The sequence below is a fragment of the Dipodomys ordii genome, unplaced genomic scaffold (assembly GCF_000151885.1).
Source record: "Dipodomys ordii isolate 6190 unplaced genomic scaffold, Dord_2.0 Scaffold12, whole genome shotgun sequence".
NCBI lineage: Eukaryota > Metazoa > Chordata > Mammalia > Rodentia > Heteromyidae > Dipodomys > Dipodomys ordii.
This window is the reverse complement of record NW_012267228.1, coordinates 6,529,473-6,549,143: the sequence shown is the minus strand read 5'-3', so window position 1 is coordinate 6,549,143 and position 19,671 is coordinate 6,529,473. Positions and strand designations below refer to the sequence as shown.

At 47.1% G+C, this 19,671-nt stretch overlaps 1 protein-coding gene across 6 annotated transcripts in view; it reads left to right on the top strand.

Annotated features, from left to right (window-relative positions):
- Positions 1-19,671, top strand: part of Itpr1 (inositol 1,4,5-trisphosphate receptor, type 1) — a 296,948-nt gene that overhangs the window by 246,643 nt on the left and 30,634 nt on the right. For all 6 annotated transcript variants that reach the window (XM_013010462.1, XM_013010458.1, XM_013010461.1 and 3 more), the window contains 6 exons: positions 1,887-2,009; positions 8,158-8,333; positions 12,256-12,420; positions 17,041-17,236; positions 18,444-18,536; positions 19,502-19,644. In XM_013010462.1, the coding sequence (XP_012865916.1) occupies positions 1,887-2,009; positions 8,158-8,333; positions 12,256-12,420; positions 17,041-17,236; positions 18,444-18,536; positions 19,502-19,644 (896 nt within the window). The remainder of the gene's footprint in view (positions 1-1,886; positions 2,010-8,157; positions 8,334-12,255; positions 12,421-17,040; positions 17,237-18,443; positions 18,537-19,501; positions 19,645-19,671) is intronic.

Sequence of the window (19,671 nt, the reverse complement as noted above, 5' to 3'; positions counted from 1 at the left end):
AGGCAAATGCAACACCGTTTGGTGCATGACAGGAAAGGAAGATATTGCACAAGGTGGGTCTCTCAATATCTTCTGAAAGGCCTGACTATTTAGATTCAAAATGGCAGTGTGATTAAAGTAAACTGTTAGCATTGTAAAAATAAGGTTGAGCCGACCTCTCCATTACTAGTTGAAGAGCAGTTACTGTATTGGTTCTGAAGTATCCTGTAGGACACATACTTGCGTTTGATATCAGGCATACTGTCTTTGGGGAACTCCGGTTTGCATGGACCATTGCTGAGCTTTGCCAGCCCCTTGTATTTTCTCCTTAACTTGTTACTGTAACATCATAAGCATATAGCGTAACATATAACATATAGCATTCCTGTGGAGAGGAGGCTGTAAGTTCTGTGTACCTGTCATGTAGCTTCAGCGGTGCTGTTCACCTCCCTCATTCTCTTCTGGAGTTTTCTTCACCAGATCAGAACTGGGCTTCAGTCCCAGAAGAAATAGCAGTAGTTGTTGTAGCTAGACCAAGAGATTTCTAATCTTAACTTTGCTTCAGAAATTAACAACAACAAAAAGTCAATCATTTCCCAACAGTCAACTGGATCCTTGCACCTTCTCTTTTGAATGGCGTCTATCACTCATCTTTATCTTGTTACTGACCCCAGAGGATTACTAACCTGGGAAATAAGATCACGCATGCTGCTACCCCCTGCAAGCCTCAGTATTCCACATTTATAACATGAAGGATTTTAAACTCAATGCTGTTTGGAAACACTGCCTGTTACCAAGTACAAGCATGATAGAGGTGATTTTTTTTAATTATCCAGGGATCTATTTAATTATACCACAACGATATTTTCGATGGAAGCTTCCAGAGACTTGGCTGCCGCTCTGGGCATCATTGAAGAAGGGCCAGTGATTTGCCATTGGCTGCTGTCCTGTAGTCGAATGGTGACTTTACTGGGGGGGAAAAGCAGTACATGAGAGAGATGATGCTCACATACTCCAGACCCGTCCCTGGAGAGGCATTCTATTGACAGAAACTGCCTTTGGTAAATTGCTTCTGGCATGGTCACTGCCTACCACTGGTGTTTTGGAACAAGTGGGAAGGCACCGCTGTCAGAAGGGTCTGTGGCGCCCAGGCATGGACGCGGGCTTGTCATTCTGACACAGAGAACAGCATGCGACTGCCATGGCTGGCAGTGATAGCAAAGTGACGCTTTGGGATGGCTTCGTCCCACTTCCTCCATGTCCTGGGGCCTTTGGAAATGTACGCTCCACGGCTGACCGTTTCCCAATCTGCTGCCGATGCCCCTGGGTACCCCACTCTGGGGGTGATTGGCCGATGGGAGGGAAAGGGCAAGGGACAGGATGTGGGGCAAGGGATCATTGTTAGCAGAGCACTGAAGCCAGGGATAGGAATGTGGAAACAGCACCAGGCCTGGTCCCAGGCCCAGTTAAGCCAACTCTGACCCTTCCGTCTCCCTGACCTTTCTAAATAGCTCATTGAGTTCTCTGGCTATCTCATCTGGTCCTGGAAGCCTGGGAGAACCAGAAAGTCAGGGCATGAACTCTGTCTACCCCTCAGATTCTCTAACTGATGGCATTGACTAAGGCACACAGGCCTTTTCCATGTTCCAGCTTTCCCCCTTTTCTTCTCCTCTTGTCCCCCAATACGTCTTCTGTTCCGTGAGCTCTCCCAACAGAAATGAACCAGTCTGATGTCACTGTGTGCCAACTTCAAAACAAATGGTCATTTTTACCACTGGGGTGAAGACTGGGAACGGGAACGGGCTTGTGGAGGCCACGCGGGGCCAGGCGAAGGCAGGGCCGTGCTGAATTCCAGCGCCTTGACACATGTTCCCCGACCTCATGCGGCTTCCTCTCTGTCTCCACAGCCCAGCCCGTCCTGTACTGGTGTGCTCGCAACATGTCTTTCTGGAGCAGCATCTCATTTAACCTGGCCGTCCTGATGAATCTGCTTGTGGCGTTCTTCTACCCATTTAAAGGAGTGCGAGGAGGTATCCGCTGTCTTTAATTCTAAGGGAACAACACATCCCAACAGAAAGTCTATGACTTGACATCCTAAATAGTGTTTCTGGAACTGTAGGTGCCATATTTAGGATCCGAGTTACACATTGGCAGACAAGATGAGATGGTAGCTTTTGCCTCGGAGTTTGAGCTCTAACTTCAGATAACGTAAATATTATATCAAACATTATATCAGGATAATTTTTTTCCACTAGCAGAGAAGAAGAAGAAACTATTAAACCCGTGGGAAGTTGCCTTTGCTCCCTTTGTTGGACATATTGGGGAAATATATGTCAGAGAGGTCGAGAGATTTAGCAAGGCTTACTGAGTGCAGAGACACTGAGATGATCATTCTGCTGCTTATTTTCCACACCATGCTTCTGGAATGGATTTCAGACTAAAGACTGTGTAATCCTTGTAATAAATTTCTGGATTTTTTTTTTTTTTTACCCTGCTTTTGGTTTTGCCAGAGGTCAGAGAAGACTGGAATGGCTGAAGGCTCTTCAGTGGAGTAGAATGTTTAGTCTGCAGAGTGCTGATTGCATTATTCATGGATTTTCCCCCGCCCACCACCACCCACCATCTCCTTCCGGTCACTCCTCCCACCCTCCCCCCCCCCCACACACACACATGAGTATGCTCCATGCTTTGCTAAGAAAACACAAATCATTAAGGGTGGGCATTCATGTTTGAGGAACCCCTCAATTTGCTCCTGGTACATGAGATATATTTACCCTTGTAGGGTCCTCTTTTAAGATACTCCTCAGTTAAACCTACAGCCCTCCTTCCCTCCTCTTGGTGGTACTGGAGATGGAACCCAGGGCTTCACATAAGCTAGCCAAGTGCCCTACCCCTGAGCCTTCTGGGAGGTCTAGTTCTCTAGCTAAAGTTTTCATCAGTTTTTGGCAGACCATTTCACCGTTGTAATGTAGCCATCTGCCAGGATCTACCTGTGTGAGTCCTAATGGGATAGAGAAACTCCAAAGTAAGCCATATAAACAAAACAAAACAGTGGGGGAGTAGGTTCCAGCTCGGCTCTTGCCCTTCATAATGCGGGCAAAGGTGTCTGCAGCACATGTGTATGTAATAAAAGTATGTTTAAAGACCAATTTGAAAGTGATGACATGTTATGTAATGCTTATGTATCTAGCCCCATCTGCAGTGTTAGCTTTTCTATCTGGCCTCAGGTTGCACTGAAGATGCCGTGTGGATGATTTTTCTCCCAAAGTATAGCTTTTTTTTTTCCCCTTTTAAATGCCAGGTCAGGAAACACAAGGCTACAGGGTCTTCTCTGTGGGGACACCACCTTACCCGAGCAGAAATGTGAGCACAAAGGTCCTGACAATGGCTGTGGCCGGACCCCAACCCCTCCTGCCTCAGAAGACCTGTGCTCATCGGAGCATGACAGTTGAGCCATTGCTTTGGATGTGTTTTTCATACGCCCCCCGCCCCCCCAATTCTTAAAATAAAAACAAAGACAAAAAACCTCAAGTGCTGTTATCAGGCCCCAGTGGTTCCTACCTATAATCCTAGCTACGCAGGAGGCTGAGATCTGAGAATCAGAGTTTGAAGCCAGCCCAGGCAAGAAAGTCCTTGAGACTCTTCTCTCTAACCACCAAAAAGCCAGAAATGGAGCTGGGGTCCAAGTGACAGAGTGGTAACTTTTAGTGAAAAAACAGGGAACAGTGAGCAGGCCCTGAGTTCAGACCTAAGAGGCCCACTCCACTGTTCACCTTGACTTTTCTTCACTGGTCCCTAGTGGCAGCATTCAGGCAAGTGTCTAGGCCACTGAGTTCAGGGCAGCCCTTTAAGCCTCAAGTCCTACTTGAAAAATCCAGAGACTTAGTGTCTAGGCCTAATAGCACTGAACACTGGCCCGCTCACTCATTGGCCCCATTTTTTTTTAATTACTCTTAATCTTACTAGATGCTTCCATTGAGCCCATGCTTGTGAGGCTTTGGGATGTTAGGAAAGACAGTAACAGCATCCTGACTCCCACCGAAGTTTAAGACTCGGTGGATTAAGAGTTCTCTTATACTCTAAAATGGTGCATTCTGAATATGACCTCACCTCCCACTGAGCTGCAGAAGTCTAGGCTTCCTAACGGGGAACCACAAGGCTTTAAAACCTCAAGCTAATGACTGAAACAGAGTCCGGGCTCGTGGGAGGGAACAAGTTGCTCTAGCCTAAGGAAACCTAAAGCCATCTCAAGCCTAGTAACTCCCCTGTTTTCTTTTTGTATTACGTGCATTTGGTGCAGTCCCTGCTAGCCATCTTCTGGAGACTAGGAATAAGATCTGCTTCCTTATCTTCACCCTGCCTAGAAATAGGATCTGTGTCATGGACCTGGAAGTATTTTATGAGGTCAGCGTTTGTTAGAGGCTAGAAGTATAGCTATGGTGGAGCAATTACCTAGCATGAGCAAGATCCTGGACTTGAGCCTCAACTGAGGAGAAAAAGAAGTATGCTGGTATATATACACTTACAACTTCTTATATCCTAAAACCAGGATATCCAAAATGTCCCACTTAGCTGTGTGTGCTAATATGGTTTTGCAGTGCATAAGATTTGTGGGTGCCAAGAACAGCAGTGGCCTTAAAAGCTCCTGTTTGAAAGTATGACTCCTATCCCTTTATTCAGAATGAATGAGTCACACAGCCTTTCAGAAGCATGACACGTAGGCAAGGAATTGGTAAGCATGCCATAATGGTTCAAGCAAATGTAGAAAGACCTCTGAAACTCTTTTATTACTGATATCTTCAGGTAGACACACAAGTAGAAAGAATAATGAACTGCCACAAGCCTATCAGCCTAGGTTTAATCATTAACATTCTACCTGTCGTGTTTCCTCTATCCCCTCTACTGTGTTTTCTGAAACACTTTAAAGATGTTTAGACATCTTGTTGTTTGGACCATAAATATTTCAGTGTTCTTCTCTAGCTCATTAGCATGTTTTAAAATACATATAATTACCATGCCATTATATGTAACAAAACTAACAGCAAATCTTGTATTCAGTCTGCCCAAACTCCCAATTCCTCCAGCTGTCTCTGAAACATCTTTCCAGAGTTGGTTTTTGTAATCCAGTACTATTTTTGGTTAATGCTGCTTTCATAGCGGACTTCTGCATACATGTTATTGTACTGGCCACAGTTATTAGACTTACATACTTAGAACTCTCCAATAGAAAGACAGACCTATTGAAAAGTGGGCCACAAGACAGTTCACAGAAAAATCAGTAAGCAAAACATATGGAGAGATGTCCAGTATCACTGGTTGTCAGGGAACTGCAACATAAAACCACAGTAACATACCACTGTCAACTTCAGGGGTGACATTGTAAAGGCCAACAGACCAAGTGTCAGCAACGATGTGGAGGAAGCAGAACTCTCATGTACTACAGAGGGGAAGGCAAAATGGCAGTCATCTTGGAAAGCCATATGACAACAATTCATAGTTATGCATGTATTTAAGATCCATTGGTCTGCTAGGCACTGGTGATGGTGACTTATGCCTGTAATCCTAGCTACTGGGGAGAAGGAGATGAAGAGGATTTGAGTTTCAGGATAGCTCAGGAAAAAATAAAGCTATGTAGACTCTATGTCAACAGGAAAAGAAACTGGCTGTGGTGGTGTATACCTGCCACCTCAGTCATGCAGAAAGCATAAATGGGATCACAGTCTAAGCCAACCAGGCCAAAAAGCAAGACCCTATCTTAAAAAAAAAATTAGCCAAAGCAAAGAGGACTTGAAGTGTATCTTCAGCAATTTTAAGCATCTGCCTAGCAAGTGTGAGACCCTGGGTGCAGACCCCAGTACTGACAAAAAAATCAAGCATTTGTCCAAGAGAACTGACAACATATGTTCACTCCAAGATTTGTATTTGAATGTTCCTGGTAGCTTTATTCATGATGTCTCCAAAGGAGAAGGGATTTAAATACCCACTCACTATTGAATGAATGAATAAATGGTAGTATATCCATAGTGTAGCATATTACTCAGCAACAGGACAGATCAACACTCACTAATGACCCAAATGGCTCTTAGTCACTTGGTAAGTGATAGATGTCAGGCACAAAAGGCTGCCTACTAAACTTACTTTTTTCTTTTTTTGTGTCAGTACTGGGGCTTGAACTCAGTGCCTGAGGGCTGTCCCCTGTCTTTTTCACACAAGGCTGGCACTCTGACCACTTTAGCCACACCTCCACTCCCATATTTTTCTGTTTTAATGAAATCCTATAAAGGTTATATAATGACAGCACACACATCGTGATCGTTTACAGGTTGAGAGAAGGTAAAACATTGAGCCAAGAAGCACAAGGAAACTTGTTGCCAGGGTGATAATATTCAAGAGTGTGATGGTGGTGGCAGTTTTATCTGTTGATCACATCATTAGCCAGGTACCAGTGGCTCACAGCTGTAATCTTAGCTACCTGAGAAGCTAAGACGGAAACAGTCATGGTTCAAGGACAGCCCAGGCATACATGTAAAACCCCTTCTCAACCAAGAGTTGGGCACAGAGGCGTGTGCCTTGACATCTGTGTAGGAGGCTGAGGTTGGGAGAGTTGCAGTTGCAGGTTAGCCCATACCAAAAAATAAATAAATAAAAGTGCATAAGACTCCATCTCAGAAGAAGCTGGATGTGGTGGCAGATGCCACATAGTCACCCCAGCTGTGATAAGTAAAATAGGTGGATCGTAGTTCACATGCACTCCCAGGAAAAAAGCAAGACTATCTCAAAATAACCAGTACAGAACAGGGAGGGACGTATAGCTCAGTGATAGAACACGTACCTAGCAAGCATGTTGTCCTGAGTTCAAATCCTAACACTGTGTGTGCACGCACATGTGCAAATTTACCAAATTGCATACTTATACTGGGTGGATTGTGTTTTAATGGTGGCCTTAGAGGTACGTTACCTCCGTCCGTTCACTGGGTCACTCTGGGCAAGATAGGTAGCCTAAGACTGGAATTTCTTGATAATAGAGTTATTCTACCATCTTCATGAGATGATTGGGAAAAATGAATCAACCATAACATCTGGGGCCTAATACACTTGACAACCCAAAAATGTACACAAGAGTGATGTGCATACCAGACTTGGAATTTCTGAAAGTGTTGGCCCATTTCTGACCAGGTTTAATGCATACCGCAGGTGGACAGAAATCTGCGGCCGGGGCTAGAGGAACAGTGATTACAGAGGAGGAAAGTGTCTGGGTAGGCGTGGCCTGGAGTGGAAGAGCTACATTGCACGGGCGCCTCTTGCTGAATGGTGGTGTAGTCCCTGCAGTTCAGACGAAGTGAACTTTATATAAGCGTCCTTAATCATGTAGTGCTGCTTGTCTACATCCGAGGGAGACTCAAAAATGTGACAGCATTTGCAATAGGGGTGTTTCTTTTTTTTTTAATGAGTGTTTTACAGAACTATATTTTTAGCCACGTTGGCTCATGTTATATAACCAAGACATCTCGTGGGACACTCTAAATAGAACTTGCAATAGCAAGAGATGACAAAAACTGGTGGAAGCTCTTCGACTGCAGGGATAATCTTAATTGTAGATGATGCTCCTGACACGGAAGCTGCTTCCCTTGGAAGTCTGAGGCAGCCAGAAGACCTAGAGTTTTCCTGTAATAGAAAGGAAGTACAGGCTTGTAGTTTGCCTCCTCCCCCAAGAGTGACTTGTGACAGGTGTGTGAATTTTATTTACTGAACAAGCGTCTAGCAAGGGTTCAATGAGGTGCAGTCTAGACAGACAGACAGAGAAGTCAACACCGGAAGTTAACTCCAGAAGGTAACTTCCTATGGGACAGAATAATTGCCCAGCACAAAAAAAAAGCCTTGGTTTTCCAGAAAGTGTAGGAATGTGCAGAGGAAGAGGGGACACCTGGCATTCTTTTTGAGGAAGAAAGAGATAGGGGAGACTTTCCGGGAGGGATCCTATCTAAGCTAAAGTGAAGATGCATAGGAAAGGGAGAAGATATTTCCCAGACGGAAAACAGGTACGATGGTTGGAAGCCCAAAGACATGGACCTGGTGGGTTATATCTGGGGCTCAGACTGTGAGGCAGGACCTGCCCTGATCCATCGCCTCTGTTTCCCTAGCGACCTAATGTGATAGGACCTTGCTCTGTCCTTCCAGGAACGCTAGAGCCGCACTGGTCCGGCCTGCTGTGGACAGCCATGCTCATCTCTCTGGCCATCGTCATTGCCCTGCCCAAACCCCATGGCATCCGGGCCCTAATTGCTTCCACAATTCTGCGGCTGATATTTTCCGTCGGGTTACAACCCACATTGTTTCTGCTGGGCGCTTTCAATGTAAGTATGGCTATCTTTGTAGCCACAGTGTGTGTTTGTGGGTAAATAGGGAGGCTTTCTATTCTGGTCCTTGGGCTTTCAGCCCAGAACAAAAAAATACTGTTTGCGTCAACCGTTCAAGTAGCACAAGCAGGAGAATGCCATGGGTGGCATCTCCTCTTGACCTTCCCAGGCCAGCGGGAACTTCCTGGCAGTGCCATTTTTAGGGGATTTCCTCAGCAGTGAAGCCAGAAGATCGAAGTTAAGATTGAAATAAGTTTGCCAATCTGGCCAAAGGTTTGTTTGCGCTATAGATTTTAGCCAGTAAGTCAAGTGATGAAATAGTAACATGCACTCACTTCCGCAAAGGCCCTGCAGAAATAAAAATGGAGGTGAGAGAAACTGATCACACACCGATCGAGTGGCAGTGAGTGAGGAGGGTTGAGGACAGGAGCTTGGAAGTCAGTGGTGACATGGAAACCCACCTCACTGCCGTCGAAGGTTAACAGCCCCTGCGTCCATGGGAGGATTCTTGGACAGTGGATATGGCTGATATAAAGACTGTACAGGGGCCAGGACGGTGGCTCAGGGGTAGAGCGCTTCCCTCACATGCATGAGGCCCTGGGTTCGATTCCTCCATACCACATAAACAGAAAAACCCGGAAGTGGTGCTGTGGTTCTAGTAGTGGAGCGCCAGCCTTGAGCTGAAGAGCTGAGGGACAGCGCCCAGGCCCTGAGTTCAAGCCCTATAACTGATGAAAAAAAAAAGACTATACATTGCACAGGTTTCCCAGTGGGCGCGGGAGGAGGAGAAGGGAGAAAATTTGGACACGGCATGCCATGTACTATATTATCTGAAAGCACCTCCCAGAAATTCCTATGCCTGAGCGCATGAAGAAGCTGCGATCCTGACAATACCAAAATAAAGGTGAAGCTGTCTCCCAGCTGGGCGCTGACGGTGCGGAAGGCTTCGCACAGGCCTGCGCTGGGGTCCCAGTAGCTGCCCACTCCTCACGGTCCTGGGCAGGGACGCAGAGCAGGCGTAGACGATCTCCTTCCCGAGGCAGGAGTGGTAGGACGTCCTTTCCACCTAGACTCGGGTCCTGCTTGAGGGGAAGGAGACACCGATGGGCAGAGTCCACCACGGGTGTCACAGGCAGCCACACGTGACTGGCAGAGGACACACAGGTCTGGTGAAAATTCAAATGGGAACCGGGAAAGCCACACCGTTTGGATTGACGAACATCCGTGCTGAAGGTGCGGCCTCCCAGTGAAACAAAAAATTGGTTTGCAGGTACTTCTGCGGGAGGCGGCTGTGGGGGCAGCCCTGTCGGCTGGGCTGCGGCACGCCCGGCGTGGGTCGTTAGTGTAGAAGAAAAAAGAGGGAACGTGCAGGTGTCCCCGTGCGAAGGAAGGCTTTCCACGGAGAGGCCGCGTCTGGGCCTCGTCAGAAGAGCAGCCTGGTCTTTTTCTTCAGGCAAAGAAGACATGACTGTCTTCATTTGATAATGACAGAGACAAATATCACACCAAACTTCCAGGCCTGGGTGCCTGAGAGAAGGATATGGCCACTAGCTGAAAGGAAGTCACACGGTGATCCAATTTGCAGGGTGCATGTATTCAAATTGTCGGTTTATTAGGGTTGAGGTGACACAGCACGCTATTGTTAGCTTTGGCTTTTGGAAATGCATGACCAAAATGGCTGCTAGATAAGGCTGAAGGGGGAGAGCAGCTATCACCTTCCCTGAGAGGAAGTTATTTAAGAAGGAAATACTGGATGGACGGATGGGTGGGTGGGTAGATGAGTGGATGGACAAAAGGATGGGAGAGGGAGGAAGAAGAAATGTTAATACCCTAGAGGTGGTCTTCTATGGATTCTCTAGTTCTTTTCCTTTCCTATAATCATTGCACACTGTATTAACTTCTCTACCACAAATAATTTGTGGGGAAGGTTCAAATCGGATAATTAATTACTACTTACAGAGAAAAGAGCAAATCAGCGATGATCATCATTCGGTCAAATGCAAGGGAGAGAAGGAGAAATGGAGACGGAGAGGGGGAGAGAGAAAGACCTCCTGGAGTACATGGGAGGGGGGAGGGGCAGGAAGGAGGAAGAGGCCGCCATGGTGGTGGGTGGTGGTTGAACAGAGGGAGTTGTGGTCAGGATGGGACGGTGAGCTTTTTAAACCAAGGGGAATTGAAAGGGAGAAAAAAAAAAAAAAGCAAACATACTCAGGCAGGATCCCCAGGGAAGACTTTACAGAAGCTACTTCTGGAAGGAGCTGAAGCTGGAAGACAGATTGGAGATAAGGAAGCAGAGTGAATTAGGAGTGGGGACAGCAGGCGAGATCATGAGTTAATAGGAGATGCATGCTGGGGAAGCGATAGAAGCTGAAGAGAAAAGTGGGTTCAGATGAAGCCGTTGCTCTCTCCAAGTGGAAGCGTGTCAGCCTCAGGCCTCATCGTCCCCTCCTCCGCCTGGCTACCCCTGCATCAGCATGGGTCATCTAGTCAGTGATCCCCGCCCCCATCCTGTGAAAGACCCTCCCCAGCGAAGTCTACAGCACTGGCACCCTGGGCAGCTGGCACGCTCTACCTGAGAACACCAGAGGTTCTCTCAGGTGTTGGCTTCCTCACATATCTGATTGAGGAGAGGCTTGCTTACACCGACCTACAGATTAGCTGGCATAAGTGCCCGCCAGCTGCAGCCAAGAAAGCTAGGGTAGCGGAAGATGGTTTTACCAAGTACATTCGAAGAGCTTCCTCTCTAGCCTTCCGATTGGAGTTTCTCTACATGTTCCTGGAGGCCGACTTGTAGGTGTGGCATGTCTATCCCAGATGGGACTGGTTGGTCCAGTAGGAGCCACGACTCTTTTTACCTGTCACTCAGGAGTCACACACCCCCTCCGTGCAAGCAGAAGCAGAAGAGAAAACCAAGAGGGTAACATCGGGGGTAGCTGAATACAGGGGCCAGACGTGACGTCAGGGCCCAGTTCCTCTGTCCTGTCTTCCGGCCCATCTCCTCTGGACTGAGGGTGCTCTCATACTCTGGGGGGATGGTAAGCGAATGCCAGCAGAACCAGCGCGTACACCTGTTCTAGTTCATGGTCTGTGAACAAGAACAAAGTAGTCTTTTTTTTTTTTTTTGCAATCCTGGGGAAGAGCACTGTGGATGCCATTGGCTCTGATTGGCTTCGTGCCTCACCAGAAAATAGAATTAGCCAGCCTGCAACCTCAGCCAGACCTCAAGAACCAGTTCCTAGATATGGACCATCCCCAAAAGAAAACCAGAACTTAGTCCTAGAAGAAAGAGGGGGGGGGGGAGATGGGAAAGGGAAACAAAGGAGGAGTCAGCAATGCTTGATAAGAAATGTACTCATTATCTTGCCCATGTAATTGTAACCCCTCTATATGGTATTTTCACAATAAAGGAAGGAAGGAAGGGGAAATCAAACGTATCAAACATTTTACTTTTGTTTCCCTAAGAAAATTCTCATTTTCCTCATAAACAGGAGCAGGGGGGGAGAAAAGACAAGACTTGTCTATGTCTCATCAAATTGAAACCCTGAAATGTCTAGAATGTCACAAATTCAGCAAACACTTTAAATCATGTTGAGCACAGAGTTCATGGATAGGGGTGGCTTCTGTGTTTGACTAACTCACAGAAGAATGTTTAGATGTGATTCATATCTCACTCTGGAAATTAGAATCTCAGTGTGTGTTGATTTTGTTTTGCCATAGTCAAACACTTCTTGATTACGGTTGCACATGCAATTATTTGCCTGCCGGTTTATTTGTGCTGTGCCTGAAAAGCAATGCGTGAAATGACTTGGAGTTACAGAATGGTTCTGGGCAGGTCTGAGTGAGACACTCCCCGAGCGAGTGATCACGCACAGTTGGGTCTGATACACACCATCTAATTCCTCCCCCCGATTGTCCTCAGGTCTGCAATAAAATCATCTTTCTGATGAGCTTTGTGGGCAACTGTGGAACATTCACCCGGGGTTACCGAGCCATGGTTCTGGATGTTGAGTTCCTCTATCATTTGCTGTATCTGCTGATCTGCGCCATGGGGCTCTTTGTCCACGAGTTCTTCTACAGTTTGCTGGTGAGTACCGCGTGTCAGAATATTTCACATGCGGACAACAGCAGAGTGTGCTCTGGCCTCTTTCCTCACCAACCCTGCCTGTGAATGGCAGTTGGCACGCCAGGTCCGCTAAGGTGGCGGCCCCACGACACCCACCGTATGGAGATCTAACACAGGAAACCGGGCAGCTCTCTTGAGCCCCGGGTCGTGCAGTCTCAGTGTGTCCCCTGCCCAGAACAGCAACAGCACACTTGCCTTCCAGTAAAGAAGGGGCTCACCTGGCCCAGGAGAGGCATCCTCTCTGGGCAGCTTTGTTTCTCAGACTCAGGCAGCGCTTGCCAAAGGGAATGTTTTTCTGAAACTGTCATTGTCTTCAGTCCTGACGGGACCCATTTCTCAATGTAGACATGGAGTGACCACAAAGAGCGGGGCCATGTCCAGAGCCCCACCCCCGTGGTCATGAGCTGGACAGGTGTGTCCACCCAGCAAGCCTTTTCAGTAGAAGTCATGTTGTTCCCCGTGAGCCAAGTGACTAATCTGTTGAGAGTCTATAAAATGAGTCGCTTCTGTCCCCTCTCTTCGGAGCACGTTTTTAAATTGCAAAGCAAGTAACTGTTTACTGTCCTGTAATTAAAGGGAATCTGGACTGACAGCACTGCAAATAAGAAACTGTTTCCACGTATCTATGCAACACAGCAGGAAATAGAAAATTTGGCCTACCATAAGTGACTTAGAAATACAAAAATGGGAAGACCGAAAAATGACCCAAGGCTTTAGAAAAAACAGAGCAAGGAAAACTCTCGAAGGAGGTGCTAGCCAGCTGTTTTCTGAGCTGGTTACTTCATTGCTCGGTGCCTTGATTTCCCCATCTACCAGTGAGGAGAATGATCTGTCTCCTTAAAGGCATTCTGTGCAGCTGTTCGTGTCAGAGTCTTAGAATAGCACAGCAACATGGTGGTTGGCTATTACTGTCTTTGTCATCTTGTTGCCTCTCCCATCCAAAATACCATAAAGACTTCACCAGCATGAGCTCATTCCGTTAGTGGTAGGCATCGGCAGGCTACAGGGGAATAGGTTCTTTCTCCTCATTTTAAAATAGGTCTGGCTGAGCTCTGAGGTTTTAGGCAGAGAAGTCTCGGGAAGTGTCTGCCATTGTGTGGCCTATTTTGGTCACTCCCGTATCAAAAATCTTCAGAGCCTTGTATCTATTTCAGAACCTTTTTGGGTCACACAGTAACGGCCCTCGTTGAGGTTCTGGCTTGTGAGTCAGGGAAACCTACGTCTGCTAACCCAGCAAATTCCTTCCCTGGCTCACTCGGTGTGGTATTGTCTGTTGTCCCCCTGCCAAGGGGTCTTTCCCAAGAGATGGACACTGTTTGGATGGTTGTGTTCTTTTCCTTGTAGAAGCATTTGACTTTCTATCATCTGCCTCCAACTCCATTCGCATCATCATGGCCTGTTTGCCAGGCCAGCCAGTGCCTTGCTAGATACAGCAGACAGAGCCTTGAGATGGAATCCCTATCTCACAGCCTCACTGTCTCAAAAACAGGCACTTCTATCGCTTACCACATGTACTCTTCCCCTACGCGCTCACAACCCCACTGGAGGTAGATGATGTCTTCAGATTGCATCTAGAAACCTCGGTAAGGTTGCCCAAGAGCCGATCCAAAGCCACGTAGGAAGTGGCCGAGGCAGGATGGCACCCCAGCTCCCATGAGCCCCCATGTCCGCATCACCTCTCATCTGAACACGTGGAAAAGCTCCTACCCCGTCAAACCGGTGGTTAGTACAGTCTTACACGTGTGACGTCAGATCCCTCCCTGACCACAAAGAATTCTAAGCTTTCCTGGTGGTGTTACCTGAGCTCAATTCCCTCTTAGAAAAATGTAGTGTAGACCATGTTGGGTGTCTCTTCTGTTCTTGGGAGGGTTTTCTGAGCACTCTGGGCCTTGGCTTCCCTGCGGCCTGAAGTGATGAGCTCCTTTTTTGGTGTTAAAAGCAGCGCTGAACTACTGACCGTGTCTGCTGAGGACCACGGACACAGTACTGAAACTATTCAAATTATTCTACAAAGAAGGAAACCCGGCAACCAAAAGAAGCTGGGTTTTCTGTAGAAAGAATGAGGCCTCCATCAGAGGAAGCCATGCCACAGGGTGGGGCGCCCTGCCCTCTGTGGCCGCCAGCCAGGGGTCCAGGAAGGACACCGAGTAATCTGGTGGCCTAATTAAAGTCTCCCGACCCCCCAGAGACTGGCTGGACCTGGCCTCAAACTTGCCTTTGTGTACTTAGAAAAATATTAACACCGGAGATGAAAACGTACAAAGTTCATAAGCAAGCAGGTAACGAAAGGAGGAATCCAGATGGTCAGTGAACACAGAAACATTTTTGTTCATCCTCAAGGCTGAATAAAGACAGGCTAATTAAACCAGTGCATGATCCCCATTTTACTCAAGACATGAAGAAAACATTTTTAAAAAAAAAGGGTAGGATCGTTCGCAGTACTGATAGCAATGGGGGACAAAATAGGCTTTAAATAACAACTACTGGTATACAACCTGTGTGGACACAACAGGTGATATGTGTCTATTGTAACCTAGTTTCTGTTTGCAGAAATAAACTCCAAAGAAATAACGACATATGTATGTATAGAAACACACACAGAGGTATTCCTTACAGCATTATGTAAAATTATATGTAACTGAGACATCTTGACTGTTCAAAAATATTAGTTATGTTAATGGTGTTGTTTCCATCTAAGCAAATAGTAGGAGATCATATTTGACATGAAAATGAATGTTCATGACTGCTGGGTGAAAGACTGGCTATCTGCCAGTATTGTGGCATCTTATTTTTATAAAAATGTATCTTGTATCTTTTCAAGGTCAGAAGGAAATGACTTGTTGATTGGATGGCTGTATGGATGACGGGATTACTAGAGACTTTTTTGTATCCTATGTTTGCTTGAACATGGGTCATTTTTTTAATTAAAGCATTTTCCCTTATATAAATAATGCATGTTGTTTCAAAATGAAAATCGTTAATAAATATGAAGAAGAATAGTCACCTGCCATTTCTCTGTGATGTGGGGCTCTGTGATTGTTACCCACAGCAAACAAGTAGCTTTTGTGTATTGTGTGGAGTGCGCAACCGCTTCCACTGGGGTTGCTGGGAAATGTTTAACCAACATTAACAGCAACCTTAGCCTTTTGTCCTCACACACGGATTCCTCCCGACTTCCTCCGGAGGACCCTTCCTTACCTGTTCTCTTAAGACACAGATCAAGCTTGGCCCAAAAACAAAGCTTCTTGGGCAGGAAATGGAGCTTGGGTGTAAAGTTCAAAACTAGAAGGGATTCAGAGGTCAGCTAGTTGAGTCCACTTATTCCACAGATGAGGAAATCGAGGCCCGGAAGGGTGAGATGATGTGACTAGCGTCTTGTCATAAATTAAAAGTAAATCCGGGAACTAGGCCCTTTCCCTCTGGCTGACTTCACTTTGCCCAGTCATACCCTAAAGCCACAGTGGAGGCCACTGTAGAGAGGAGAAGACTAGGTTAGCACAGAGCCCGTATTAAAAGTCCAGATTTCCACCGGGGCTTGGTGGCCCACATCTGAAATCTCAGCTGCTTAGGAAGCGGAGGCTGGAAGATCACGACCTTCCTTACAGCCAGTCCAGCGACAGAGCAAAGCAGTTTTCTTTACGTGTTATTTTTAATTTCAAAAACGTGTCTAAGTTTCTACCGTGTAAGAGTGGCTGTAGAGAACACTGCCCATTGCCACAGCATTCCCTCGGCCAACTAGCCGTGATGGCAGTCCTTGGGGAGTTTCGCCTGGGCATGGCTCTATGGATCCAGCTTCCTGCAGAGCAGGTCCCCTGGCATGGGGTTCCCCCAGCCCCCCCACTGGGGAAGGAGCATAAGGGACGAGGCTTCCTGGTGTATCCCCGTCACCAGTGTCCCTGCCACGTCATAAGTAACCTTGCCCCAGTCTCTTCGTTCATCAGGAAATGGATGATTGCATTTATGGTACTTACTCACCATGGGAGTGTGCTTGTGTGCTGTGTTCTTCAGGACAGGCTGCACAGAAGGACACCGAGGCCCCAGAGGGACAAGGACAGTACCAGGCCCGTGATCACAGTGAAACACATTTAGCTGAGCTGAGATCGGAGCTTTTCCTGAAGCCCAGCAGCTTTGCTGCTGGCTCTGGCTTGCAGCATGCCTGCGTCCCCGCCACACACTCACCCCAGAACAGCGAGGACCAGGATGGCTGGCCCTTAGGAGAAACTCAAGACTTAGGTCCTAACTGATGTATGCCACGTCTAGTCACGCTCTCTCTCTTGTCCTTTGCTCTTTGAAATTCGTGTGTTCTATGTCTAGGACATTTGACCTGCTTCGTGTACTACTTGGAGTGGTTGCTCTTTCTTGACCCCTCTTCTGTATTTACTTTTCTCATTTTTTTTTTCCATCTTGGTTCTCACTTGAAGGCAGGTAAGACATTCAGTGTTCAGATCCTAGTATAACGCTGCTATTGCATTTCCAAGAGGGTGAATGGGCTGTAGACTGTGCTTTCATTATTCGGTAATGATACACTTCTGATAGAGAGCCTTCTTTAAAAATCATCCCGTTCTTTTCTTGTTTTTGAAGCTTTTTGATTTAGTGTACCGAGAAGAGACATTGCTTAATGTCATCAAAAGCGTCACCCGCAACGGACGGTCTATCATCTTGACAGCAGTGCTGGCTCTGATCCTGGTCTACCTGTTTTCCATAGTGGGATATCTTTTCTTCAAGGATGATTTTATCTTGGAAGTAGATAAATTGCCCAATGAAACAGCTGTTCCAGGTGAGTTTGTGGTCTTCTGATCTTTTTTAATGCCAACGCTGTTTCCTAGAGGAAGAAGGGTGGAAGGGGTGGCATTGATCGAGCTGTTGGGTACTTACAGGGTGACATGTTGAATTGAAACTCTTTTGTACAACTAAGGATAATTTTAAAAAAAGCAATTTCCTAATCATAACTGATCTAGAGAAAATGATGCTTTTAGAAATATAGTTCTCTTCCTAACACCAGATCATGAATTGTGAACTCAGGGCTTACTTCTCACTTTGCTTAAAGGGCGATGCTGTACATCACATGCTAAGAGTAGGCGGCCGGATCTTTCGTTAATTTATTTACCATTGTTTTAAACTAGTACACCTTTTTGAAAGCATAAGAGTATGCATTCCCTAGGCTTAGTAAATCAACTTCTAGGAATGTATACTTAAGGGGGGCGGGGCATATTTTTTTCATTGAAAAGTTCATATGTGGTTTAAAATGTGGACAGATGGAACCCGGAGTGGCTAGCAGTGGCTTTCTCCAGGGCCTTTTCCATAGTCAGGTTTTATGGTGAGCTCCTGTGATGTTTATACATGGCAAGAACAGACTTCCAATTTTAAGAATGGAAAACAGCAACCACATACTTGATTCCTACCCAAGAGCTCTTGTCTCTCGATTACAGCAACTGCCCCTACTTAATGAAAGACATCTGATTTGGGAGCAGGTAGCCAGGCTCCCCGAGTCCCAGGAAGAAACTGAACGAATGTTGACCACTGAGGCAGGTGGCCCAGTTCTGTCTCTTGGCATGAAACCCGGGGCCAAGCTGACAGTGGGCAGCACCGGCCGTCAGCCATCTTCAGGCTCTGGACGAAACCGCGGTGGACCCTAGCTTGCCTCCTCGTGCCTGTTGATGCTTCTCTCGCAGACCTTTCCTCTCATCTTACTGGAGTCTGTACATTCAGTAGTTTCTGCCTTAAGAGACGCCGCGGTTTGTCCTTAAAGTTAGAGAGGTGCTATTTAAGTGCGATGTTTCTAGTAAGCCTACAAGAGTTGACGGTTTTTGGCGGTTTTCCCGTCCAGATCACCAAAGGAAAGTGTAAATCACATCTCTGCTTTGAATTTATATGCAAGATCGGAGGGTGTTATTTATGTAAAGGATTGTTTAATCAGCCGTGAATTGGGGACGTCAAACATTTTAACCATATGCTGTTTGTTACAAAATTCCCTTCTCTCTCAGAAACCAGCGAGAGTTTGGCAAGAGAGTTCCTGTACTCTGACGTGTGCAGGGTGGAGACAGGGGAGAACTGCTCCTCCCCCGCCCCTAAGGAAGGTAGGACACACGGCCGCCTGCCCCACACCAACCCTGACACTCCGGCAGAGCAGGAGGTGGAAGCAGTTAGAACAGATGCACTGCTCAGACGTGCAGCCGAGTGTCGAAGAGAGAGGAGGGGCATTGGGGGCAGAAGGAGGCCACATGGGAAGGAGCATCTTTCTATATCAGGGACCATCTTGTCCTGTGGGGTGTGGGAGGCAGGCAGGTAAATAGTTGATCACCGGAGAGTGTCTCAGAGGCTGGGAATCCAGATGCAGAACAGAGGGTCGACCCCCAGCCTAATATTGGGACAAGGGTATCATCAAACAGGCCAGGTCTAAACTGAAACACAGGAGTTGTGCGCAAAGGCAGGTGGGTAGATCTTGGAGATAGTGAAAGTGATGTATGTTAAGGCTTCACGGTCAACACAGCAGCTATAGGGAGATGCTAACCATGTGGAAGCCGAGTAGCCGGGCATGATTCAAGCAGAGGGTCACATCTTAGGTAAGGAGCAAAGGTCCCTCCCGAAGCTGCCTGCAGTTGTTGCCAGGGATGTGATATGATGAGATCTTTGCTTTAGCCAGACTGTCCTCACTGTCCCGGAGGAGGGGGCGGGGCAGGGACGCACGGTTCTTCACCCATAAACCAGTGAGATAAACAGCAAAGCCAAGCATCCAGCGGAACCACTGGAAATCCAGCCATGTCTCAGCCCTTACAACCCCACTGTGAAACGCTGGCCGGTCCCTCACCCAAGAAGCGAGACGCCTCTAACTCTGAGTACCTAGTAAAACGTATCTGAAGCCCCAGTACTACTGTGTTCACGGGTGTGGTTAGAGCTGGCCATCTGCAAAGACAGGGAACATACTGAGAGTTTAGTCTTCGTAGAGGGAGCTCAGTACTGAGGGCTAAGATGGCCTTAGCTGTGCTAAGACAACTCTAGCGTTCCAAACCAATTTAACTCGTGACTTGTGCCCTGCTCACAGCGCTGGTAGTCCCTGTGGAGCAAACGGAGCAGGACAAGGAACACACGTGCGAGACCCTGCTGATGTGCATCGTCACCGTGCTGAGTCACGGGCTGCGGAGTGGGGGCGGAGTGGGAGACGTGCTCCGGAAGCCATCAAAGGAGGTGAGTGCATCTGGAAGGAAGGGCACG